This window comes from Eurosta solidaginis, chromosome 2, assembly GCF_040869045.1.
Source record: "Eurosta solidaginis isolate ZX-2024a chromosome 2, ASM4086904v1, whole genome shotgun sequence".
Taxonomy (NCBI): Eukaryota; Metazoa; Arthropoda; class Insecta; order Diptera; family Tephritidae; genus Eurosta; species Eurosta solidaginis.
The window spans coordinates 40,181,496-40,202,968 of NC_090320.1; the positions used below are offsets into that span (position 1 = coordinate 40,181,496).

The 21,473-nt window shown below is 38.8% G+C and overlaps 1 protein-coding gene and 2 long non-coding RNA genes across 6 annotated transcripts in view; 1 reads left to right on the forward strand and 2 right to left on the reverse strand.

The window, feature by feature from the left end:
• The first annotated feature begins 5,464 nt into the window (after nt 1-5,464).
• Nucleotides 5,465-6,107, forward strand: LOC137242077 (uncharacterized). The gene is made up of 2 exons (XR_010950076.1): nt 5,465-5,554; nt 5,630-6,107. It is a non-coding gene; the product is annotated as an uncharacterized lncRNA (long non-coding RNA).
• A 745-nt stretch (nt 6,108-6,852) lies between these two features.
• On the reverse strand, nt 6,853-7,625 carry LOC137242078 (uncharacterized). The gene is made up of 3 exons (XR_010950077.1): nt 7,503-7,625; nt 7,219-7,432; nt 6,853-7,136 (listed from the first exon to the last, which is right to left on the reverse strand). It is a non-coding gene; the product is annotated as an uncharacterized lncRNA (long non-coding RNA).
• A 7,537-nt stretch (nt 7,626-15,162) lies between these two features.
• The window catches only part of LOC137239604 (keratin-associated protein 5-1-like), a 172,325-nt gene continuing 166,014 nt past the window's right edge, over nt 15,163-21,473 (reverse strand). Inside the window, exons 3-6 of one of the 4 annotated variants that reach the window (XM_067765101.1) lie at nt 20,368-20,422; nt 20,171-20,297; nt 18,064-18,547; nt 15,163-15,606 (exon numbers count right to left, since the gene is read on the reverse strand). In XM_067765101.1, the coding sequence (XP_067621202.1) occupies nt 15,596-15,606; nt 18,064-18,547; nt 20,171-20,272 (597 nt within the window). In that variant the 5' untranslated portion in view covers nt 20,273-20,297; nt 20,368-20,422 and the 3' untranslated portion in view covers nt 15,163-15,595. The other 3 variants (XM_067765100.1, XM_067765099.1, XM_067765102.1) reach the window with 3 other exon arrangements.

The following is a 21,473-nucleotide window of genomic DNA, read 5'->3' on the forward strand; positions in this document are numbered from 1 at the left end:
TGTTGCTGAATTGAAATATTTGCAATTTGTAGTATATCCTTTTAAACTTTGAAATCGGACAGTGGGTTGTTAAGCGAAAATATTTAGCAAAAAAGACGAATGTGAAATATGTTTTTTTTTTTTGAGTTTTTTTAAATAAAGTATGAAATTTTCAAAAACTTAAAGATGACTGTGCAAAGTTTTAAGTGGAGTGTGGAGACATAAAAAGGTTTGTTGAAAAGAGGGGGCTTACCGTAGAACTTACATTTAAATGGCAATCTCCATATCATTGTTATACGCCCAACAACCTAGGACCCAACGTAGTCGATATAGGAGACGATTTAAAAAGGCGTTAATAACAAAAGGCCTGATCCAGTTCGCACAATCCCACCAAGTCCATATCGAAGCTTAAGAACTCGATTCCAGTCCTTAACCTCTACAAAGCTGTAAAGCATTGGCGAATTATCACATAACAATCACCGGCTGGTGATTACATTCGGTGAGTATGTTTGATTGGACTCGTATTGTTGTTCGAACCTATTCAGCCGAGGATATCGGTCCCAGAGTTGATCTTGAACCACACAGTGGGACTGCCAAGTTCAGTTAGTGCTCTCATTACCTCTTTACCATTGAAGTAGAACATTAAGGCAAGCTGAACCTTCTAATTCTATTGACCGCGATCGACAAGCCTCTACTATTCGTGGTACTCTACCACCACACAAGGCCTCATCCTATCATAGACTACCCAGGTTATAACTGATATGTAGATCATGGGTAGCGCTTCCTCACTGCTTCAACCGGGCAGTTTAGTCGACTGGTACCGCTTTGTTTTACTTTATTGTTCATCAGTGAAGATATCTTTTGGGTGTAATCTAGAAAGCAGAACTTATCTTCGGCACATCAGCATGACTTTCGGTAGGAATAATGCAAAACCACTGCCTGCATTCTAAAGCAATGGAAACGCTGCCAGCAAGCCAAGAATTGTTTACACAGTAATCAACATGATACTTCGAGTATGCCGAGAGATACATCCTACCAGCTGAGCTTATAGGAGTGTGAGCTATAAGTTTTCGAAGCACACGGCATTCCTGTTTGTCACCCAACTGTTTAGAGAGGGTGACCACGTAATTCGAAAATATCAAATTGTGGAGCCACTTCAATGAAGGGAAAGTCAAAATAGGCTTACATGAAGCTTAGGAAGCTCCCAGGGCCTAATGGAATACAGACCGCTTCAAGTAGACCCATTACAAATATATGCCCAAATGTTTTGTAGCACATGCACAACAAATGACTCATATGAAAAATCTTGCGCGGTAGATGATAGACAGCACGGCTAGTTTTCATTTCAAAGACTTCAACAGTACATTGTCTTTCAGCCCACTCTCGCGACAACAGTAGACGTTGGGGAAGGATTGTCTCGCCGACAACATGGCTTAAACTTCGATTTTGTCGCTTTCAGGTTTCTGGAAAGTGGACGACTATATCGTATCGTGTGACTTCATATCATATCATATGTTATATCATATTTTATTTTACCATAATATTGATTTATATAGTATCATATCATAGAATTTCAAATCATATCTTATCTTATCATAAAATATCATATCACATTAAATCATATAGTATCATATCATCTCATTTCATATACAAAATATCAGATCTTACCATGTTATATCAAATTATATTATATCGCACACCTAGATCGAAACATTATTTAGAAAACGCGAAAAACTGTCACTCCCATATGCGCAACGCAATTTCACACAGTTCGGTAGACAGAGAATTTATAAGCCTGGATGTACTCATATTCACGAGTTAGCTCCATTTTGATCTATCTGTGCGATATCAAATCCAATATATCATCATATTATATCATATCTTATCTTATCATAATGTATATCATTTCTTATAGCATCATCCCGTGTCATCTCTTTCATATCATATCGTATATCACATCATACCATATCATGCCATATCACACCATATAGTAGACTCGGTTTTTCTTTCCATTTTTATACCCAGCTGTACTTGTACACAGGGTATTATAACTTTGATTGGAAAACGGTTGGTTGTACAGGTATAAAGGAATCGAGATAGATATAGACTTCCATATATCAAAATAACCAGTATCGAAAAAAAATTTGATTGAGCCATGTCCGTCCGTCCGTCTGTCCGTTAACACGATAACTTCAGTAAATATTGAGTTATCTTCACCAAATTTGGTACACGAGCTTATCTGGACCCAGAATAGATTGGTATTGAAAATTTATTGTCTATCAGTGAAGATACCTTTTGGGTCTAATCTAGCAAGCAGAACTTATCTTCGGCACCTCAGCATGACATTCGGTAGGAATAATGCAAAACCACTGTATACATTCTAAAGCAATGGAAATCCTGTCAGCGAGCCAAGAATTGTTTACACAGTAATCAACAAGATACTTCGAGTATGCCGAGAGATACATCTTACCAGCTGAGATTGAAAGAGTGTGAGCTTTAATTTTTGGAAACACACGTCATCCCTGTTTGTCTCCCAACTGTTTAGAGAGGGTGACCATGTAATTCAAAAATACCAAATTTTGGAACCGCTTCATGAAGCTTTGGAAGCTCCTAGGGCCTAATGGAATACCGACCTAGTCAAGTAGACTCATTGCAAATATACCCCCAGATGTTTTGTAGCACATGCACAACAAATAACTCATAGGAAGAATCTTGCGCGGTAGATGGAAGACAGCTAGTTTTCATTCCAAAGATCGGAATTCGAAAGTACATTGTCTTTCATCCCACTCTCGCGACAACAGTAGACGTTGAGGAAGGATTGTCTCACCGACAACATGGTTTAAACTGCGATTTTGTCACTTTCAGGCCTCAGGAAAGTGGACGGCTATATCACATCGTATGATTTCATATCTTATCATATGTTATATCATATCTTGTTTTACCATATCATTTCATATTGATTTATATCGTATCATATCATAGAATTTCAAATCATATCTTATCTTATCATAAAATATCATATCACATTAAATCATATAGTATCATATCATCTCATTTCATATACCAAATATCAAATCTTACCATATCAAATTATATTATATAGCACACCTAAATCAAAACAGCGATCAACTAAAAAGATCTCATTATTTAAAAAACGCGAAAAACTGTCACTCCCCTATACGCAACGCAATTTCACGCAGTTCGGTAGACAGTGAATTGATATGCCTGGAGGTATTCATATTCGCGAGTTAGCTCCATTGTGATCGAGCTGTGCGATATCAATTCCAATGTTGTTGTTGTAGCAGTGCTTCGCCCCACCTAACATGTGCGACCGATCACAAATTGTCATCTATATCCTCTAACGGAGTCCAAGGAAACTTGCTGTTTCAACAGGTGTGTACCATAATGAAGGGGGTGTTACGAGGCGTTGGTTCCACATTACAATTAAAGAGATGGTTGGTGTCATGTGGGGACACATTGCAAGCGGGGCATACATTTTGTATGTCAGGGTTGATTCTGGATATGTAAGAGTTTAACCTGTTACAGTATCCAGAACGAAGTTGAGCTAGAGTGACTCGCGTTTCCCTGGGGAGTATGCGTTCCTCTTCCGCAAGTTTTGGGTACTGTTTTTTGAGTACTGGATTCACCGGGCTATTCCTGGCATAAAGGTGCGACGCCTGTTTGTGGAGTTCACCAAGGACCTGCTTGTGTTTTTTTGCTTCACACGGCTGAGTTCTCAGGTGCCGTATTTCCTCAAAATGTTTACGGAGATGACTCCTAAAGCCCCTAGGCGGTGTTGGCTCATCAATCAGATGTCTGTTGGGATGCCCAGGTTTCTGGGTATTCAACAGGAACTGTTTGGTTAGCATCTCATTTCTCTCCCTGACGGGGAGTATTCTCGCCTCATTATGTAGATGGTGTTCTGGGGACATAAGAAGACAGCCCGTGGCGATTCTGAGAGCAGTATTTTGGCAGGCTTGCAGCTTCTTACTCATGTAATCGGCTGGCCGACTGCTTTGTATGTAGTAATGGCACGTTACTGCAAGACCTGGAAGGGTCTACCCTTCCCCCATGTCTTAAAAGGTGGACCGCAAATTATCTGGGTGGTCGGCAGGCATCGGTGCAATTTAGAAATGAAACATCAAAACCAAGAAGAATTAAACAAGAGGCGCCACAGGGTGGTGTCCTATCTCCAATTTTGTTTAATTTCTTCATATCTAAGCTACCTTCCCCACCAGAAGGAGTTACTATCGTTTCCTACGCCGATGACTGCACAATAATGGCCACAGGCCCAGGCCCACAGATCGATGAGCTTTGCAACAGAATAAACGGCTACCTCCCTGATCTCTCCAGTTTCTTCGCCTCACGAAACCTGGCGTTATCACCGACACTAAATCCTCCGCGACCTTATTTACAACAAGGACGTCCCAAATGTCGACCATTTTGAACATCCACGTCGATGGCACTACGCTACCGACTGTCCTACACCCCAAAATCTTCGGTGTGACGTTTGATCAGGATCTACATTTTGGTGAGCACGCAGCCGTAATTGTTCCGAAAATCCAGAGCCGTAATAAAATCATCAAATCCCTTGCTGGCAGTACTTGGGGAAAAGATAAAGAAAACTTTATCACATATCATATCCAATCTTATCATATTATATCATATCTTATCTTATTATAATATATCATATCACATCATTTCATATCGTATCATCCCGTGTCATCTCTTTCATATCATATATCATATCATATCATATCATATATGTATGTGTTATATTATCATATCATGTCATATCACACCATATAGTAGCCTATCTTTTCTGACCTTTTCTTATCTTAACTTATATTATTCTCTTTATTATATTTCTTTTTCATTTCGTATTACATATCACATCATATCATATAATTTCATCCCATATCATGTAATCTCTTTCAAATCATATCATATCATGCCTATCATATATTATCTTATCATATCATATCACATCATATCGTATCTTATTTAATTTAACCTTATTTTATATTTTTTATATTGCCTCTTTTTTCTTTTCATTTATTAGCCTATCTTTTCTGCCCTTTTCTTATCTTTTTCCTTTCGTATTACATATCATTTCATATCATATCATCCAATGTCATATCATATAATCTCTTTCAAATCATATCATATATTACATCATACCATTTCATATTTTATCTTATCATATCACATCACATCATATCGTATCTTATCTTATTTAATCTTACCCTCTTTATGATATCTTATTTTGCCTCGATTTTTCTTGTCTTGTCTTATCCTAGCCTTTCTGACCTTTTATTATGTTAACTTGCTCTATTCTCTATATTTCTTTTTCCTTTCGTTTTTCTATCTAATTCTAATAAATTCATACTTTATACTGAACACTGTACGAACTTGTTAGGAATCCGATTTCTGGAAAAAAAAACTGAACAAGTCTAGTTTAATCAAATTATGAATTTAAATTTTCATTCAGAATACAAATTTTCGTCAATCAATAGGCCAGCTCCAAATTTTTGTTTGCCAATTTTTTTGTTAAGCTGCAAATTATTTAAACGTTGTAAGTAGAAAATTGCTTAACAAAGTTAAGTTTTTATCCATTAAGTAAAATATTTTACTCTCCATTTCTTTGCAGCACTAAAAAATCCCTACGAAGATGTGTTTCTCTTGCTGTAGTCCCTGCTGTGCACCCTGCTGCAGGTCATGTGGGCCATGCAGCCCATGTAGTCCTTGCGGCCCCTGCAACCCATGCGTCCCCTGCGGACCAAGCGGATCATATGGTTCATGTTTAGATTGTCGTAAACCTTGCGGTGAATCACGAATTTGCCGTCCTATATGCGGTTTCTATTTTGGTTGAAATCATCATCACCGTCGGGAATTTTTACAGAAAGTGTGTTTGCGAGCTTTAATTAAATGTTAGCGTTCTTCATTGATGCTCGGATTGAGCCACAAACACGGAACGAAATTTGCAAAATTATTTAAATGTAAAAAATTGCTTACAAATGAAATTGTACAAAGTGGTGTTTTCAATGTAGAAAACATTACAGGAATGTAAACATATGAAACACATTTATATCGGCCAATAAACATAAGAAGACTCTGGAGCATTTAAATCACACTGAATTTATTTATTTTATGAGAGCGCCTGAAACCAGGTGGATGTAGGGGACACGCTCAGTATGCGCGTTGTACTGCGATATCATACGATATTCTTAGAAGTCTCGACAGAATTTTTATAGAGTTGAGAACTTTTTTAGAATTGAGGGGATCCAATTTAGCTCTAGGTTGGATCAAACCACAGTTATCTTGTTGAGGTTCGCAATTCAAAAGCCGTAACGGTTAAAGCGCTATGTGGGTTAATCGGTTAATTGATGAGGCCCACTCATGATTGTGATTGAATCATGCGGCCCACTTACACAATCATTAATCCTTCAAGGCAAAAATGTGATTTTATCGGTACACAAATGACCCAGCACGGTGCTGGCAGCACCTAAATTTCCCTATATCTCTTGATCCATGGTGGAATCACAGTTCCTTGAACCACGCAAGATTTTCTAAATTCAATTTTTGCATTTTATATTTGACATCACATTTTTTTTTACAAATTCGAATGAATTTTCTTTCGAATGGAGTTGCATAAAGGGGCTCCTGATCGATCAACCGATCAGTCGCATGTAGAAATTGCTCAATCAGTGATACAACCCTGAATCAAATGAATTAGTCTATGGCCGAAATGAGAAAAGAAACGACCATTTTCTTATAAAGGGGTCCCCCCTACGTTAGTCCAAATCCGTCGTGATACCTACGACCTTTTAAGAATCCATCCAAAAGCATTTTAAATAAACAAAAACCACAAGCTTTAATAAAAGCATATTCACTTTTATTAAAATTAAAGAAAAAAATAAAACCAAATAAAATCGAAAGCTGGAATTGAGGTTACATTTTCTCCCCGATCCGCTGTTATGGGTTTAATAACGGTATTTGTCCTGCTGTCTGGACTTCGAACCAACTTTCATTGTTTTAAACTGCTTAAATATTTTGCTGTCTCTAAAGAGTAACAGAATCTCAAATTTTATGTCCCAGAAGCTTACAACTTGGCCGCTTTAACAATAACTTTTCAAATCCAACAAGCTGAATTGGGACTGTGAAAGATTGGAGAAAAAAAAAAAACGAAAAAATACCTGCCAATTTTGAATATTTGCAATCATTTGCTGATATACTCACGAAAGCGGCATAGAGACGTCTAGCAACGCCCACAGCAGGATCCGCAGGGCCCACAGGAACCGCATGGTCCGCACGGGCCGTAACATGGTCCGCAAGGCCACAGCAAGGGCCGCATGAGCCGCATGGACTGCAACACGAGCTATAGCATCCACCGCAGGGACCACAGCATGAGCCATAACAGGGACCGCAGCACATGTTGATTTTTTTCGATTTTCTGGTAAATTGAAAAATGGATTAGTCGCGAAATTATTAAGAAAATTTTTTAGTTAAATAAATAAACTCACTATTGGTATTAGTCCAAACGGAAACGAAGAATTTAGTAGGTGGTTTTAAGCCGAAAAGTAATTTTTAAATGAAATATTTTTCAAATTTGTTTTAAAAATTGTTGTTTGGAAAATATAAGTTCAGGTGCGACTTGGTTTTTTTAGATCATATTAAAGTGGTTTTGGAGGCCAGTGGATTTTCTATTATTGGCTCTAATTATCCTAGTACTATTTTACTCTCTTGTGCTAGTTTTAATCGTGCTCGCTCAGCTTCATTCCGAAATCATCACTTCTGAAATGGACCGACCCTACTTAATTTGAGAATCAGCAAAAGCTTTGAAGAAGGTGGGTTTAAGGTAGTGCTAACTTTAGGAGATTCCTTGATTTGAGTAATCAACGAGAATTTTGAATGTTACGGAAGCTTCCTGATTCAAGACTGAAAAGAGATGGAAACGGGCATCAGCAAACGATAACCTTTGGGAGATTCATTGATGTTGCCTTGGAAATTTGGATAAAGTTGTGATACGGCAGCATTCATACCGAAAATAATACTTCTGAGAATGGGAGAACTTTCTTGATTTGGTAGCCTGCAGTTTTTAAGGAGGTGGAAACAGGTCTAAACTGATGGTCAACTATTTCAGACTTTGGCAAGCTAATAAGGGTTTTTTGAAAAACTGAAGCTATTTGAGGCCTTCTGCTTCTGTTGAGTATTTGATCTGTGCCACCCATAACACAGAGCCAGAGTTGGAAAATCCCACTCCACGAATGTGTGAGGTTAACTCACTACTTTCCAGATTAGGGCTTGGCGCTTGTGATACTTGAACGCACCTAGAGTTTTCAATACGAATGGATGCTATAGGGAGTCTTCTATCGCTTTCATTCGAAAAACAATTTCCCTCTACGAACGAATCCAGCCGAAAATAACTGTTGGCTCAGCACAAAGTAAGCAATTTCAAGGGCGCAGTATCGATCGAGAGGCCTTGAGATACGCATAATATACTGATGAAAGCGACGCACTTCTACTAATCTAGCTCAACTTCATATGAAGCTTATAGGCTCGAGTCTGCAAATACATTGGCCCATTTCTCAAATTCACCTTGAAAAGATGTAGTTAGTGCACTCTATTCGAAAGGAACTGCGTTTCGGAAGCTACTTCAGATATTCGACAAACATATTTTTTAAACAGATACCGGACCTCTTACAAATGAGCTTCTTGAAAATCCCAACAAGCGGCTAGGGGGACGTATCTAATTCGGCCAAAAGCAATCTAATTCATCATCACTTCGAGTAAACGAAAATAGGACATTACTTCAGTTATTCGACAAAGACCGCAGAAGGCACGTGTTTTATATCCGTGCCTACTACAGTATCCAACGGTTGAATGCGGATCGATTCGCAACAAAATAATTACCCCTTTGCGTTTACAAATTAGAAAAGGGAGACCGTATGTTTTTTCTGTTGTATCACCTTGTCCTCTTTGAGCCTTTGAGGATCTTCAACTTTGTTCTTGGTAAAAAAAAGTATCATCTCTAGATTTTAGTACATTTTATTACTATCATTGCACTACTTATTAACATAATTATAAAATTCATTGCACATACTTAACGGTACTTAACGTACATACGCAATTAACTTATGCTTAAGTAGTGAAACAAAAGTTACCGTTCCATGTGTGAGAAACCATATTATTTAGTATCATTTTTATTAACATTAGCATTTTCAAGGAGTTTAGTATTGCAGCTAAATAGTACTAAAACTATTTTACTCGAAATCAAAGTTTCTGTAAAAAACGGCATTTTTTGAGTTTATCAAGTTTTTTCGCCCTATTGCTTCCCTCTCCCTTTCAGCACGCTTATAAACGTTTGAGTGCGGCGTTGGTGAGTGTAAAACGCATTCGATTGAGCGAATGCAAATTGATGCTGTTAAGTATGCTTCCGCACCCTTCAAAATCTGCTACAGCTTCTTCGACTTTTACATACTCTGTTCGCCGCTAGATGCTTAGCATAACTTACGACACAATGAATGTTCACATAGGTCTTGTAGTCCATTTCGTTTAACGCACAGGCATGTACAGTGAGCACCACATAGTATACCACGCGGGCGATCACGGGTTGGTCCTAGAGGAAGAAGGAAAATGCATTAGTACTCTAGCCGTAAAAAAGTAAACAAAAAATATATAAATAAACCACCACCATGTTACCCTACGCAAAGCCAAATATCAAGGTGGGTTTCATGGGCACACGAAATCCACCTTGATTTGTACTTGTTTTTTTTTTTTTCAATTTTGCATGCATCAAGGTAAACTCGTTTCATGAAACTCACCTTGATAAAAACTTAGCATGTAGAACTCCATTTGTTGCTTAGTTGCTTCCATTGGTTTCTTGGTACATTTTTCAATATCCAAATATATAAAAAAAAAAATTTAATTTTCTCAATCAAAAAGTTTAAATAGACTACAACTTAACACGATGGACCACATGGATTGCAAGGTGGACATGGTCCACATGGTCCACATGGCACTTGAGGACCACACGGTCCACATGGTCCACAATGCGTATTCCATGGTGTCGGTGCACATGGATAGCATGTCCCACATTCCGGCGCTTCATACGGACATCCAGGCATACATGGACTGCAAGCGCCACACGGTCCGCATGGACCGTTTGGACTACAACGACGACCACGTGGTCCACAACCAGTACCGCACGGGTCACATGGTGGTGGTACATATGGCCCCGAAGGCATTGTCAAACCGCATGGTCCACAATTTGGTATACAACATGGTCCGCATGGTCCGCAAGGATTGCATGGTCCACATGGTGAACAGGGGCTACCACAGGGTCCACATGGTCCGCAAGGGCCACATGGGAAACCTGGTCCACACGGTCCCCAACCAGAAGAGCATGGATCGCACATTTTGGAGTTTATATTTTGTGTTTTTTTTTTTCAGAATTTCTGTAAAGAGACAAAAGAGATAAAGAGAGAAATTAGTTTCAAATGCGTACTCATGTAAATTTTTGGCTACTTACTTAAAAAAGTTGTCTTAAATGAGAAGTGAGTGCACGGAAAATTTGGTAGTTTTTCGTTGAAAAATTTTGAAATGAATAAAAATTTAATGAAAGATAGAAATAGTTTGATTAAAATTTGTATGTTATTTAATTTTTGTTTATCACATTTATGCGCACAAGTACTTGAAGGTGACGAGGTCAAAGGATATAAAGCGCAGGCCTTCCTCGATCTTTGTCGAATTACTTAAGCGGAGTCCTATTTTCCTTTACTTGAAGGAAATTCTATCGCCTGGACTAAAGTAGAAGTTAGAATATTGAAGGTCGATGTAGATAATAACCTTAAGCTCTTTGTTTGGAGTTTGAGGAAGCTTTCCTGTGAGGACAGGAATGAAACGGTGTGCAATGTTTTTGGTGAATGTCCGATGCAGAATACTTGCTTGAGTACTAAAAGTAGACTCGAATTCACTAACTTAAGTTGAAGTTTTTAAAGGTCTAGATTAATAGAAGTGCGAGGATGCCATCAGCACAATATGCTTATAGAGTAAGAGCCCGTGACGGCCAGACATTTGTCATTTTATAAAATGTGATATTTCGTCAGTGCATACTTCCAACTGAAACAGGATCGTTGGTCTATTATAAAACTTGAGTCATGGCGGCTTTAACAGATATCGTGCAAAAATTATGCAGAAAAATAGACCTTTCTTTCGTCATTTTATAAAGACTGATTGTCCTTGAAAAAGCTGACCAGTTAAGCTTCAAGTCAAAAGATGATTCCACCTTGTGATACTCCATGCACTTAACACAGTTGGGGTTGTCCAGCTAACTGAACCGCAACCTATAAACTTCCATCGGTTAGTGTGACGTCTGACCAATGCTTGGTTAGCTGATCCGGGGACAGTATTTTCGGAAGGAAACTGCAAGTGACCAACAGTGTTATAAAGTCTCTATTGGCAGCTGCCTCCGGTTTGCACGCGCTCGCCACTTGGAAACCTGGACCCCAGTAAAACATTTTTCCTTTCAGTAAAAAAAAAGAGCTCGACGATAGTAAAAAATGCGAGAGTAAAATTGAATTTAAAAAAACTAAATTTATTAAAAGATGAAAAAGGATTAATGAGCTATGTTTAGAAGCTCAGAAGTGCATAATTTACGCGTTATTTTCGCTCTATAACTACGGCAGCATTTTTCTCGGACAAGTCCTTAACTAGGCTTAAAAGGTTGTTTGAATAATTCCCGAAGACCAAAGGTGTTACTAACTTATTTATGGCACAATGACTGTTATCACGCGCCTTCCAGGATCTCAGAAACCACCTATTTGCAAAAGAAAATAATGAAAGTACAATTAAGAAACATTGAAATTACACGCCAGCTTCCTTGACCCTTAATTATAATACCCACATGGATATGAAGGTGGTGTATTGCAGCAATTCCACACACACGGATCTGAAACACCACCTTCAACGATGGATGGACAGCAGCCAGGCGATGTTGGACATGGTATTGGGCATGGTGATCCACACGGCGGATTTGATGGGCCACAGCAAGCAGCGTTAATAGCACAGCAAGTTCCACATGGCGCACAGCAGGGGCCACAGGATTCACCGCATGGCAGGCAAGGACCCACACTGCAAGCGGGACAACAATTCCACTGCGGATAAATGGGAGTGCACATTTTCTAAAAATTGTTTTATGCGCTGGCAGTTGGTACACGAAGTTTCGCTAGCTGTTAATCACGTGGTGCTAGGATGCATGCGCCGAGGGAAGATTTGTGATTTTTCGTTTAATAAACAATAATTTTTGTTGTGAAAATTTTAAAATTTTAAAACCAAATGAAGCTAGGACGAATGAAGGATATCTACCTTGCTTTGTGATTAACAAATCTGACGATTTATCCAACAGGTAGGTATATCCTTGATATCAAAAAGGGGTAAAAGTTGTTTAAGTTTTACTTTTACTGTTTTTGATTATAAATTGAATGGAAATGATTCTTCCTAAGAGCGAGATATATTGATGGCGGCTAGGTATCCTACTGAAGATTAGTGCTATTTCTCGCTAGGTTTGCTCGCTGATAGGCTAGATCTCTTTCTGAGGTCCAGACCTCTTCATTAGGGCTTACTCTCTTCCTGCGGTTTAGATCTCTTCCCAAGGGGTTGGCCCCTTCCTGAGAGCTAGGTCTCTTTTTGAGGGATGGGTCTCTTCTTCAGAGAGATTGGTCTCTTCCTGAGTACCTATATCTCTTCGTAAGGGCCTGGGTCCCTTCCTGAGGGTTAAGTCTCTTCTTTCAGAAGGTCTTCTTTAGAGGAAGGGTGTCTTTTTGAGGTTCAGATCCACTAATAGGGGTATTACCTATATAGCCTTCTATTATATAAAAAAGTTTTTTTCTTCCGGGAATATTTTATTTCAGTGGTAGATATGATCTTTCTGTAGTATTTTTTTAATTTATAGAAAGAAGTGGGTAAAGGAAAGGAAAGGAAAGGAAAAGAAAGGAAAGGAAATGAAAGGAAGGAAAGGGCCCACTGGAGATAGCGAAGCTATCGGAAGATGGGGTGGGGGTTGGAGAGTGCAGCGAGGCAAAGCCCCCTAGTATTGCAAAATCAAAAACTTTATTTGGCTTGGTTTAAGAGATATACACAAATTGACAATAGTTATCGATAAACGGATTAACCCCCATGGCGCCATTGCCGCTATTGATAAAACCTTAAAACAAATTGTGAATCAATCTACAGTAGCTAAATGAGTGTAAAAAAGGAACTTTTGAATTTTGCTTTGTTCAAGAGATATACTTACACAAAAAGCAGTTATAGTCTAAGAGCCCGTGACTGCCAGACCTTTGTCATTTTATAAAAGTTGAAATTTCGTCAGTACATACTTCCAACTGAAGCAGGATCGTTGGTCTATTATAAAACTTGAGTCATGCTGGCTTTAACAGATATCGTGCAAAAATTTTGCAAAAAAATAGACCTTTCTTTCGTCATTTTATAAAGACTGATTTTCATATATGGTCTTCGTCACAAAATAAGAAGCCACTAGCCTCATTGCCAGACACTTTCCATAGTGGCTTTGCCCAGCCAGACACTTTTTATTGTCGCGGATATTAGCATCACTAAGCTATACCATCACTAAGGCGATGCTAAGGCCATGCTAAGCGGTATTTACGTCAATAATCAAATCATGTATACACATATATAAGGCAGCCGAGAGATATCACACACAGATGCATTTACTTATACGCCTATGTGTGTGTGAGAGACTGTAAACTACAAACTCACATACATCTGAGAGACGCTGAAAAGTAGACAATTGTAAACAAGTAGAAACTATATGAGAACTATAAACACACGAAATAGTTGGTAAGTTCTGGAAATAGAAGAGCCTAAATGTATGCAGCGTAAACTATAAAAGCGGCGCAAGCGAGTAAGAGGTAATTCAGTTTGACTTGAGTTGTCAAGCAGTTTCGATTAAGACGATATCTAGCGAGCAATAGCAGTATTATTTTGAAAGCCAGTTTCATTTAAGCTATCAGTTTGGTTATTAAGCAAGCTAGTTGCAAAATATAAGTGCTATTGTGAAGTACTTTAATAAAGGCCATTTTTCCATTATTCAATATTGGAGTTATTTATTCAACAGTTTAGTGATACGAATTTAGCAAAAAGGCAAATAAGAGGATTTGCAAGTAAAATCGTTACATTATAATGCAAACCGGTACTTTTTCAGAAAGCTAAATACTTTTTCATAAGCTGAAAGTTTTTTACGGCAAACAAAATTTCAAAATTTTTCTTTAAAGACTGTATTCGAATTTCAGTATAAAATTGCTTCGAAGTTCTTTGAAGTTTAGAATGATTAAAAGTGTCTGGCTATTCAAAGCCACTATGGAAAGTGTCTGCCATGAGGCTAGTGGCTTCTTATATCGTGACGAAGACCATTTATGAAAATCAATCTTTATAAAATGACGAAAAAAATGTACATTTTTCTGCAAAATTTTTGCACGATATCTGTTAAAGCCTGCATGACTCAAGTTTTATAATAGACCAACGATCCTGCTCCAGTTGGAAGTATGCACTGACGAAATTTCAACTTTTATAAAATGACAAAGGTCTGGCCGTCACGGGCTCTTACTCTATTAGTAGTCGATACTGATCGATGAATGGAACAATTGCACGCTCAAATTGACTCGCTAGTGATACAACCTCGAATCAAATTGTGGATCAAGCTACAAGTTGATGAATATATAATGAAAATCAAGACTTAAGAAAATCTTGCATGGTTTAAGAGATATGGGACCATTTAGATGCTGGTTCATTTGTGTACCAATAAATTTGCATTTTGCCTTGAAAAGTTAATGATGGAAATTCAACCTACAAGTCTAAACATCGTACACCATGCCACAAACGTTTCAAGCTTGTCAAATAAATGAAAATAAAAAATGCTTCTCGCCTAGCATGGCTTATAGCAAGCACTATGCCGACAGCCACAAACCCCACGATCCCTCACCGAGGCTTTGATACCATTTTTCTTCGTCTCTTTGGTGTCCTTTGTAGTCTTTCAAGCGCTAGAACAATTTACTGGCACAAATGAGATACCGCCTGACCGCAATCAATTGCTAAAACCTTGAACACGTACCTCCCACCCTTATTCCCACACTACCCACCACATTGAGCAGACTACAAATGTTTAGAGTTTTATTAAAAGTAGCTACTATCAAGCCTTTATTAAAAAATAGAAAAACAAAAATGTTAGAAAGTTTGTCAAAATACTTTTACGTGAAAAGGATGTCTCGCATAGACTTTTATGAAACTCCACTTCTTATTTTTGTTTTGCTCTCTTACGGTTAAATCGTAATTAGTTTTTAGTTACGTTCATCTTTTTTTTTTTTGTTTTTTTGTATAGAATTTTTTTCTTCTTAAATCTTCTGTGTAATATTTTGTGGAACTTGTTCATTGTATGAGACTGTAGTGTCCAATTCGTTTCCGTTTCGTTACGTTCCTTTATTATGAGGTGGGATCACATTTCGCATCAACATGTAATCACATTGTTGTTGTCATCCTTATATCCTTATTCAATCGCAGAAGTTATCTTGCCTCAACTTCCTCAACGTAGAAGAATAGACATTCAAAAACCACCTGTGCGGGAAAGAGTACGAGAATAGAGAGAATTGGTTATTAAATTTGCTACTTGAACTACTTACAAAGAGATTTAGCGTATATAATAAGAGAGATTAGAAATGAGAAGGAACGTTTGAAGCGTCTGGACTGGTTTTTATTTAAAAAAAATTAACGGAGATCAAAAAGTGGCTTCATTGATTTTTTTTTTAATTTTCGGATTTTCATTAAAAATTTAAATTGAAATTTAAAAGAACAGTCTCGAGTGCATGCAGAGCACAGCTTTGGTTCCAAAACTGGACACTCTGAACAATTATGTAAGCAAACTTCGCTGAGCAAATCGTTATTCGTTAGCAGCTCTGGTAGGTTTTACGGCACATTCATGATGTGACATCGGATAGGAACTAACTCCAAGTATACGAAACCCAGACGGTACTGACGCTGAGCGTTGACAATTTATCATGAGCGCACCAGTAGGTTGTGGTATGGGAAGACCTGCCGGTATTTTGCCTTTGGAGGAAAAAAAAAATACATAAAAGTAGGGAGAATTTGGTAATTGGGAACTTAATAAGAATCTAACTTTTTAATAGCAGCAAAAGCTAAGTGACCTAAATGCAGTGGACTTTTCCATATTCTCAGTAATGCCTTACGCGTGCATGCACGAATATATCGAGCTCGATCGTTACCTGAGTTCTCTCTCTCTTACAAGATACAGTAGCCAACTGTCTTTGAAAATACTTTCAGCATAAAAAAGTTCGGAAGTCATGCAAGCACTCAACACGCGAGAATGAGGAAAGTAAGGTTACTCGAGAAAAATTTCATCTTGAACAGTCTCGGTCTATCGAAATCCCTAACTCCAGTGACGATATATCACCTGAAGGCGTTGGAAGCACGAGTTCTTTTTCAAACTTCCTAAGTGGTTGAGAAAATTGGGACTTCACTAAACCGGGTTAAGACTGCAACTGATTTAGATGGCTTCCTTGAGCGATCTGGATATGAAAAAAATAGCCTTCCCTCCCAGATAGAGATCTTACATGCGCTGATAGTATGATTCACTATAGGGACAGTGTTACTTACATATGTCGTTGAAGAAAGTGTAGTGTAAAGATGAAGCGAATGTAATTCTCAGGTTGGTGAGGCATAAGTCGTATCTATACGTTAATTCGATGAAATTTTCGGGAATTTCTACTTCGAATGTCTTATTGGCATGAATAGGTCTCAAAGCCCTCAGAAACATGCTATACTTAAGATGACATAGCAAAGGCTTTGTCTTGAATGTGCAAGTGGTATCCTTCACACTTGGTGTGCTATTCCGAAAAACTCGATTGAAGATTTCAGTGAAGGAGCGATGCTCTGCTATACTCGGGTTTTCAATTAGCGGTCCCATTTTTGCTTTTGATACGGACTGGAGTGTTGCAAAAAGTTACTCTATACGAAAAAAATGCTACCTCCCAGTTGGCTCAGCAAGTGTTTAATAAATTCTGTTTCCGAAAATTCTGGGATATATTTTGGTCTCCAGAAGAGTGGGAAGTGAGCTCATTTAATAAAGTTTAAGATTCAATGGTCATTCCCTTTTTTATAATTAATCTCGCAGAAAAGGAACACTGAAGAAGAAAGTGAAGTAGAGGTCGAATAGGGTTCTTTCGTTTCATCCAGCCGAAAACGAGCCCTGAGAGGTATTTTTGTATGGAAGAAAAGTAAATAGGACAACAGATAATTAAATGAGATTCGAGCTCATTTCTTTTTAGATCTCATCAGACGCGAAAAGAAGCCTTGGGGACATTTCGACTGCACATAAACTGAAGTAGAAGTCGAATAGTGCGATTTCGTTTGCTTGGCAGAAAAAAATAGATCAAGCGGACTTCTAGGAAATAATTTTTTTTGGACGAAGGGGAAGGAAAAAGAGACCGAATAGCATTTTTTTAGCTCATGTGGCTTAGAGTAGGTATAATAGTTAAATTTCTTCACACTTGTGCCAGAAAAGGTTTCTGAAAAAGACGTCTGCTGGAGAAGGAAAGTGAGAGCCAACCGTTAAATTAAAAGGATGTTTAGTCGTTTTCTTTGTTGAACTCATCTGACCAAGAGAATTTGTGAAAAATATTTTCGACTTTTGAAGTAGGGATGACTCTTTCCTTTGGGATCAACAAATATTATTTTGGGATCAAAACTTGATATTTTTTAAGTCAAAACCACTATTGTTTTTAGTGTCATAGAGCCCTTTTTTTGGTGTCAAGCCCCTTATTTATTCTGTGGCCAAACCTTCGTATTGGAATTAAAAAAATTAACTTTTTAGGAGCGCGAAAACCTTGGTTTATAGGGTTAAGAACCCTTACTTCTTTGGCGTCAACCAAAACTACTTTTTGGGTTCAGGCTTGGGTGCAACTTGGTTACCGATCCTAAATAGGTCTTTCTAAACTTTCATTCTCAAATAAACTTTCCTAATAATATCAAATATGCAGTTTGACAAAATTTACTTACATGGATATGAAGGCGGCGTATTATTACAATTCCACACACATGGATCTGGGATGCCAGCTTCCGCAATAGGTGGACAGCAACCTGGTGTTGGCGGACATGGTATTGGAGCCGGTGCTCCACATGGCGGATTCGATGGACCACAACAAGCAGTATCACAACAAGGAGAACATGACGGACCACAAGGTCCACATGGCCCACATGGTTCACATGATGGACCGCATGGTGCACAACCACCGCATGCACGCGCACATAATGCGGCAGTATCCTTGCAACGTATCCGTTTGTTATTTACGCCCATTGTCACATTGGCATAGCGTAGAGGAAACGATGCTGGACAGCAATTGGGAACGGGAAAGCACATACAAGCAGCTCGACCCTGGCATAGCGATCGTGGGCATCTATCTTGCAAGCCATTTCTCTTAATACAGTCGCAGGTAGTGTACATAATTCCACAACGTAATTCGCGACTACGACACGCTCTAGGCTAAAAAGGGTGAAAAAAAGAGAAACAAAACGGGAAGAGAAAGGAAAATATACGTGTTTGTGTAGGTATAGGAAGAGAAGAGCAGAAAAATAAAACTTATTAGACTGGATGGTGGTAAGCATACTGTTACATAATGACCTCGTTTCGCGCGCAAACCATATCAAGGTGGGTTTCACGGCTTCCAGAATACACCTTGATAGGTTTACGCGCATCAAGGTAAATTCGACATGAAACTCACCTTGATAATGGCAAAGCTTGAGAAGTTGAATTTGGAACCAAAAATTTGAGTTCGTGTTGAAATAATGATCATGTTGTTGAATATGATGTGTAAAATTTCAATTGCACTTATATCTTAATTTGTTACGTTATTGATGTTTTATGTCAACATTCGTCTTAATGTAGCTACTACAGTTTCTTGTTGCGCAAGTCTTCATTAAATGTAAATGGGCCAAAAGGCGTGCTAGGTGCTTATGGTCCGCATGGTGCACATGACCCACTAGCGCCACTTTGCATTACTGACGGGCATGGAAATGACGTTTCATCATCGGCTGCTTCGTATGGACCACAAGCACCTGCTCCTTTGGGACCAATGCAACCAGGTGGCGTACCACAGGGTCCACACGGTGCACAATTTGGTACAAAACAAGAAGTACCGCAAGGTCCACAAGGTCCGCAAGGACCACATGGGCCGCATGGTCCACATGGTCCACAAGGTCCGCAAGGGCCGCAAGGTCCACGACAAGGCGAGCAAGGTCCACAAGGGCCGCAAGGTCCCGACGGCTTGCACGGGAAACATCCGTTTGGTTCACATATTGGATATTGATTCGTAGAAAAGCATGGCAATGGGCCGCATGGTCCACATGGGGCACATGGTCCTACAGGGCATGGTGGACATGCTACGCTTGGTTTGTAGTTGATTGGTCCAGTTGGATAACAGCAATATTCACGCGGTGGTGGTATATCTATAGTTTGCGGTTTCGGTTGACACAATATTGCTTGGCACACTTCACGCGGCTCGCAAATACGTTTCGGATAGCAAACCACATAAGGATCGGGCACCATTGACGGGTAGTAGATGACCCTTGGCTCGCGCACCATCTGCGAGACCCATGTTAATTTGGGTACTTTAATAACACGCGTTGTATCCACAACTTTGGGTATGGTAATTTGCCGGCAACGATTCACAACCATCGGTTCCGGCACGATCTTTTCATTAAAAACGACGCGCTTGCGACAAATAAGGCGTGGCGGTTGTTGCACTGTTATGCATTTTGGGCATGGTGGCGCTATGCGTGGCGCACATTGTGGTAATGCATCTAAATGGGCGCCGGTGTAACATTTTGGCGAGCACTGTAGTCCACACAATTTGAGATTATGTTCAAGTTTCATAATTTCCACATTCCAAATTCCAAAACGATTTTTTTCAAGTTCATCCATGTATTTTTTGTTTTTTTCAAATGTATTTCAAATTTTTGTTGGTTTTGATTTTGTTGTCAATTTCGTTGCATTATTGTTGTTATTGGGTTGAATGCGCAAAAACAAAATTTGAAATGTGTTTTCTACATTGATTCGAGGCAAAGAATTTGCAAAGCAAAGTTGCTATGCGCCGCTACAAAAACTTACCTCAAATGGTGCACAGCAAGGATCGCAGGGGCCACAGGGTCCGCACGGCCCACAAGGGCCGCAAGGCGATGGTCCGCAGGGAGAGCAGCAAGGGTCGCACATTCTGAGACGTGTTTTTTTTAAATTTCTGCAAATAACAAAAACCATTAGTATTTGCATTGCAAAATCATGCTTAAATCACGCACGAATTTACTTACTTTTTAACTTTTTAAGGAAAATAAGTTCACTTGAAATTTAGATACAGCTAAAGGGCTGGAAATTTAGAAATGAATGAAAATTTTTTGAAAGAAATTTTTGAAGGTTAAGTTATTTTGCCATGTCTATGCGAGTTTTTTTGTAGGAGACATAGTATTTTTCGGTTGGGGTGTGCGGCCATTGCAGATCTATCTTGGACCACTTGAAGCACGTTTAAACGTAAGAAGCTGCTAAGAAATTCTAAGGCGGTACACTTCCTAGCGATAACCGCAGAAGTTGGTTTTGGGAAATAAAAGCTTTGGCGTGCTCCAACTGTTTGAAAACTCGAAGTAAGACTTGCATAAACTTTGTCATTTTGTTGAAATTAGGAGTTTCAAAAATGTTGGCAAGTATTTCTAATTGGTCAGCAGATTAATTTTGCAGACTTTGAGCTCTTACAAAACACAACATTGTTTTTAAAAATTTATTCGAAGTAGGTAAAATTTTCTGGTGCCACGTTGTCTCGTTGGATGGAACGCCAATACTTTTTCATACTGTAACGAATATTGGGGAATTTCGCTTATTTGAAACCTTCTGCCAACGTTCGAATTGGTAAACTGTCGAATAAATCACTCCAATATTTAGTATTGCAAACTGTCTTTATTTAGATTACTTTGGAAGTAGTGGTGCTTCACATGAAGTACAAACAGCGTGATTAAATCAAAACTGATTCGTTATTACACAGCTTGCGCTGCTTTTATACTCTCGGTTTCCTCGTTCACCCATTATATCTGTAGTCCGCGCCTCTCCCATAGCCATATGCGTGTGTATGTGTGAGTAACTACTTCGGCTGTTGACTACATTTGTATGTGTGAGGTATCTCTTCGTTGCCTTGTACATAAGTGTGGCTAGCTTTAATGTGTACATGTAAATAAGAGTGGCTGCTTCATGTTTTTGTTGTTGCGTGATTATTAACTAACAGCTTAGTGATGCTGATATTCGTTACAATACTAATTAAAGTAGCTCATAAGTATTTACACCCCTAGTTTCAGGATCACTATTGGAGCATCACAAGTGTACTCACCTCAAGTTGCTACCTTTACATGCAAGGAGACACAAGAGATAGATA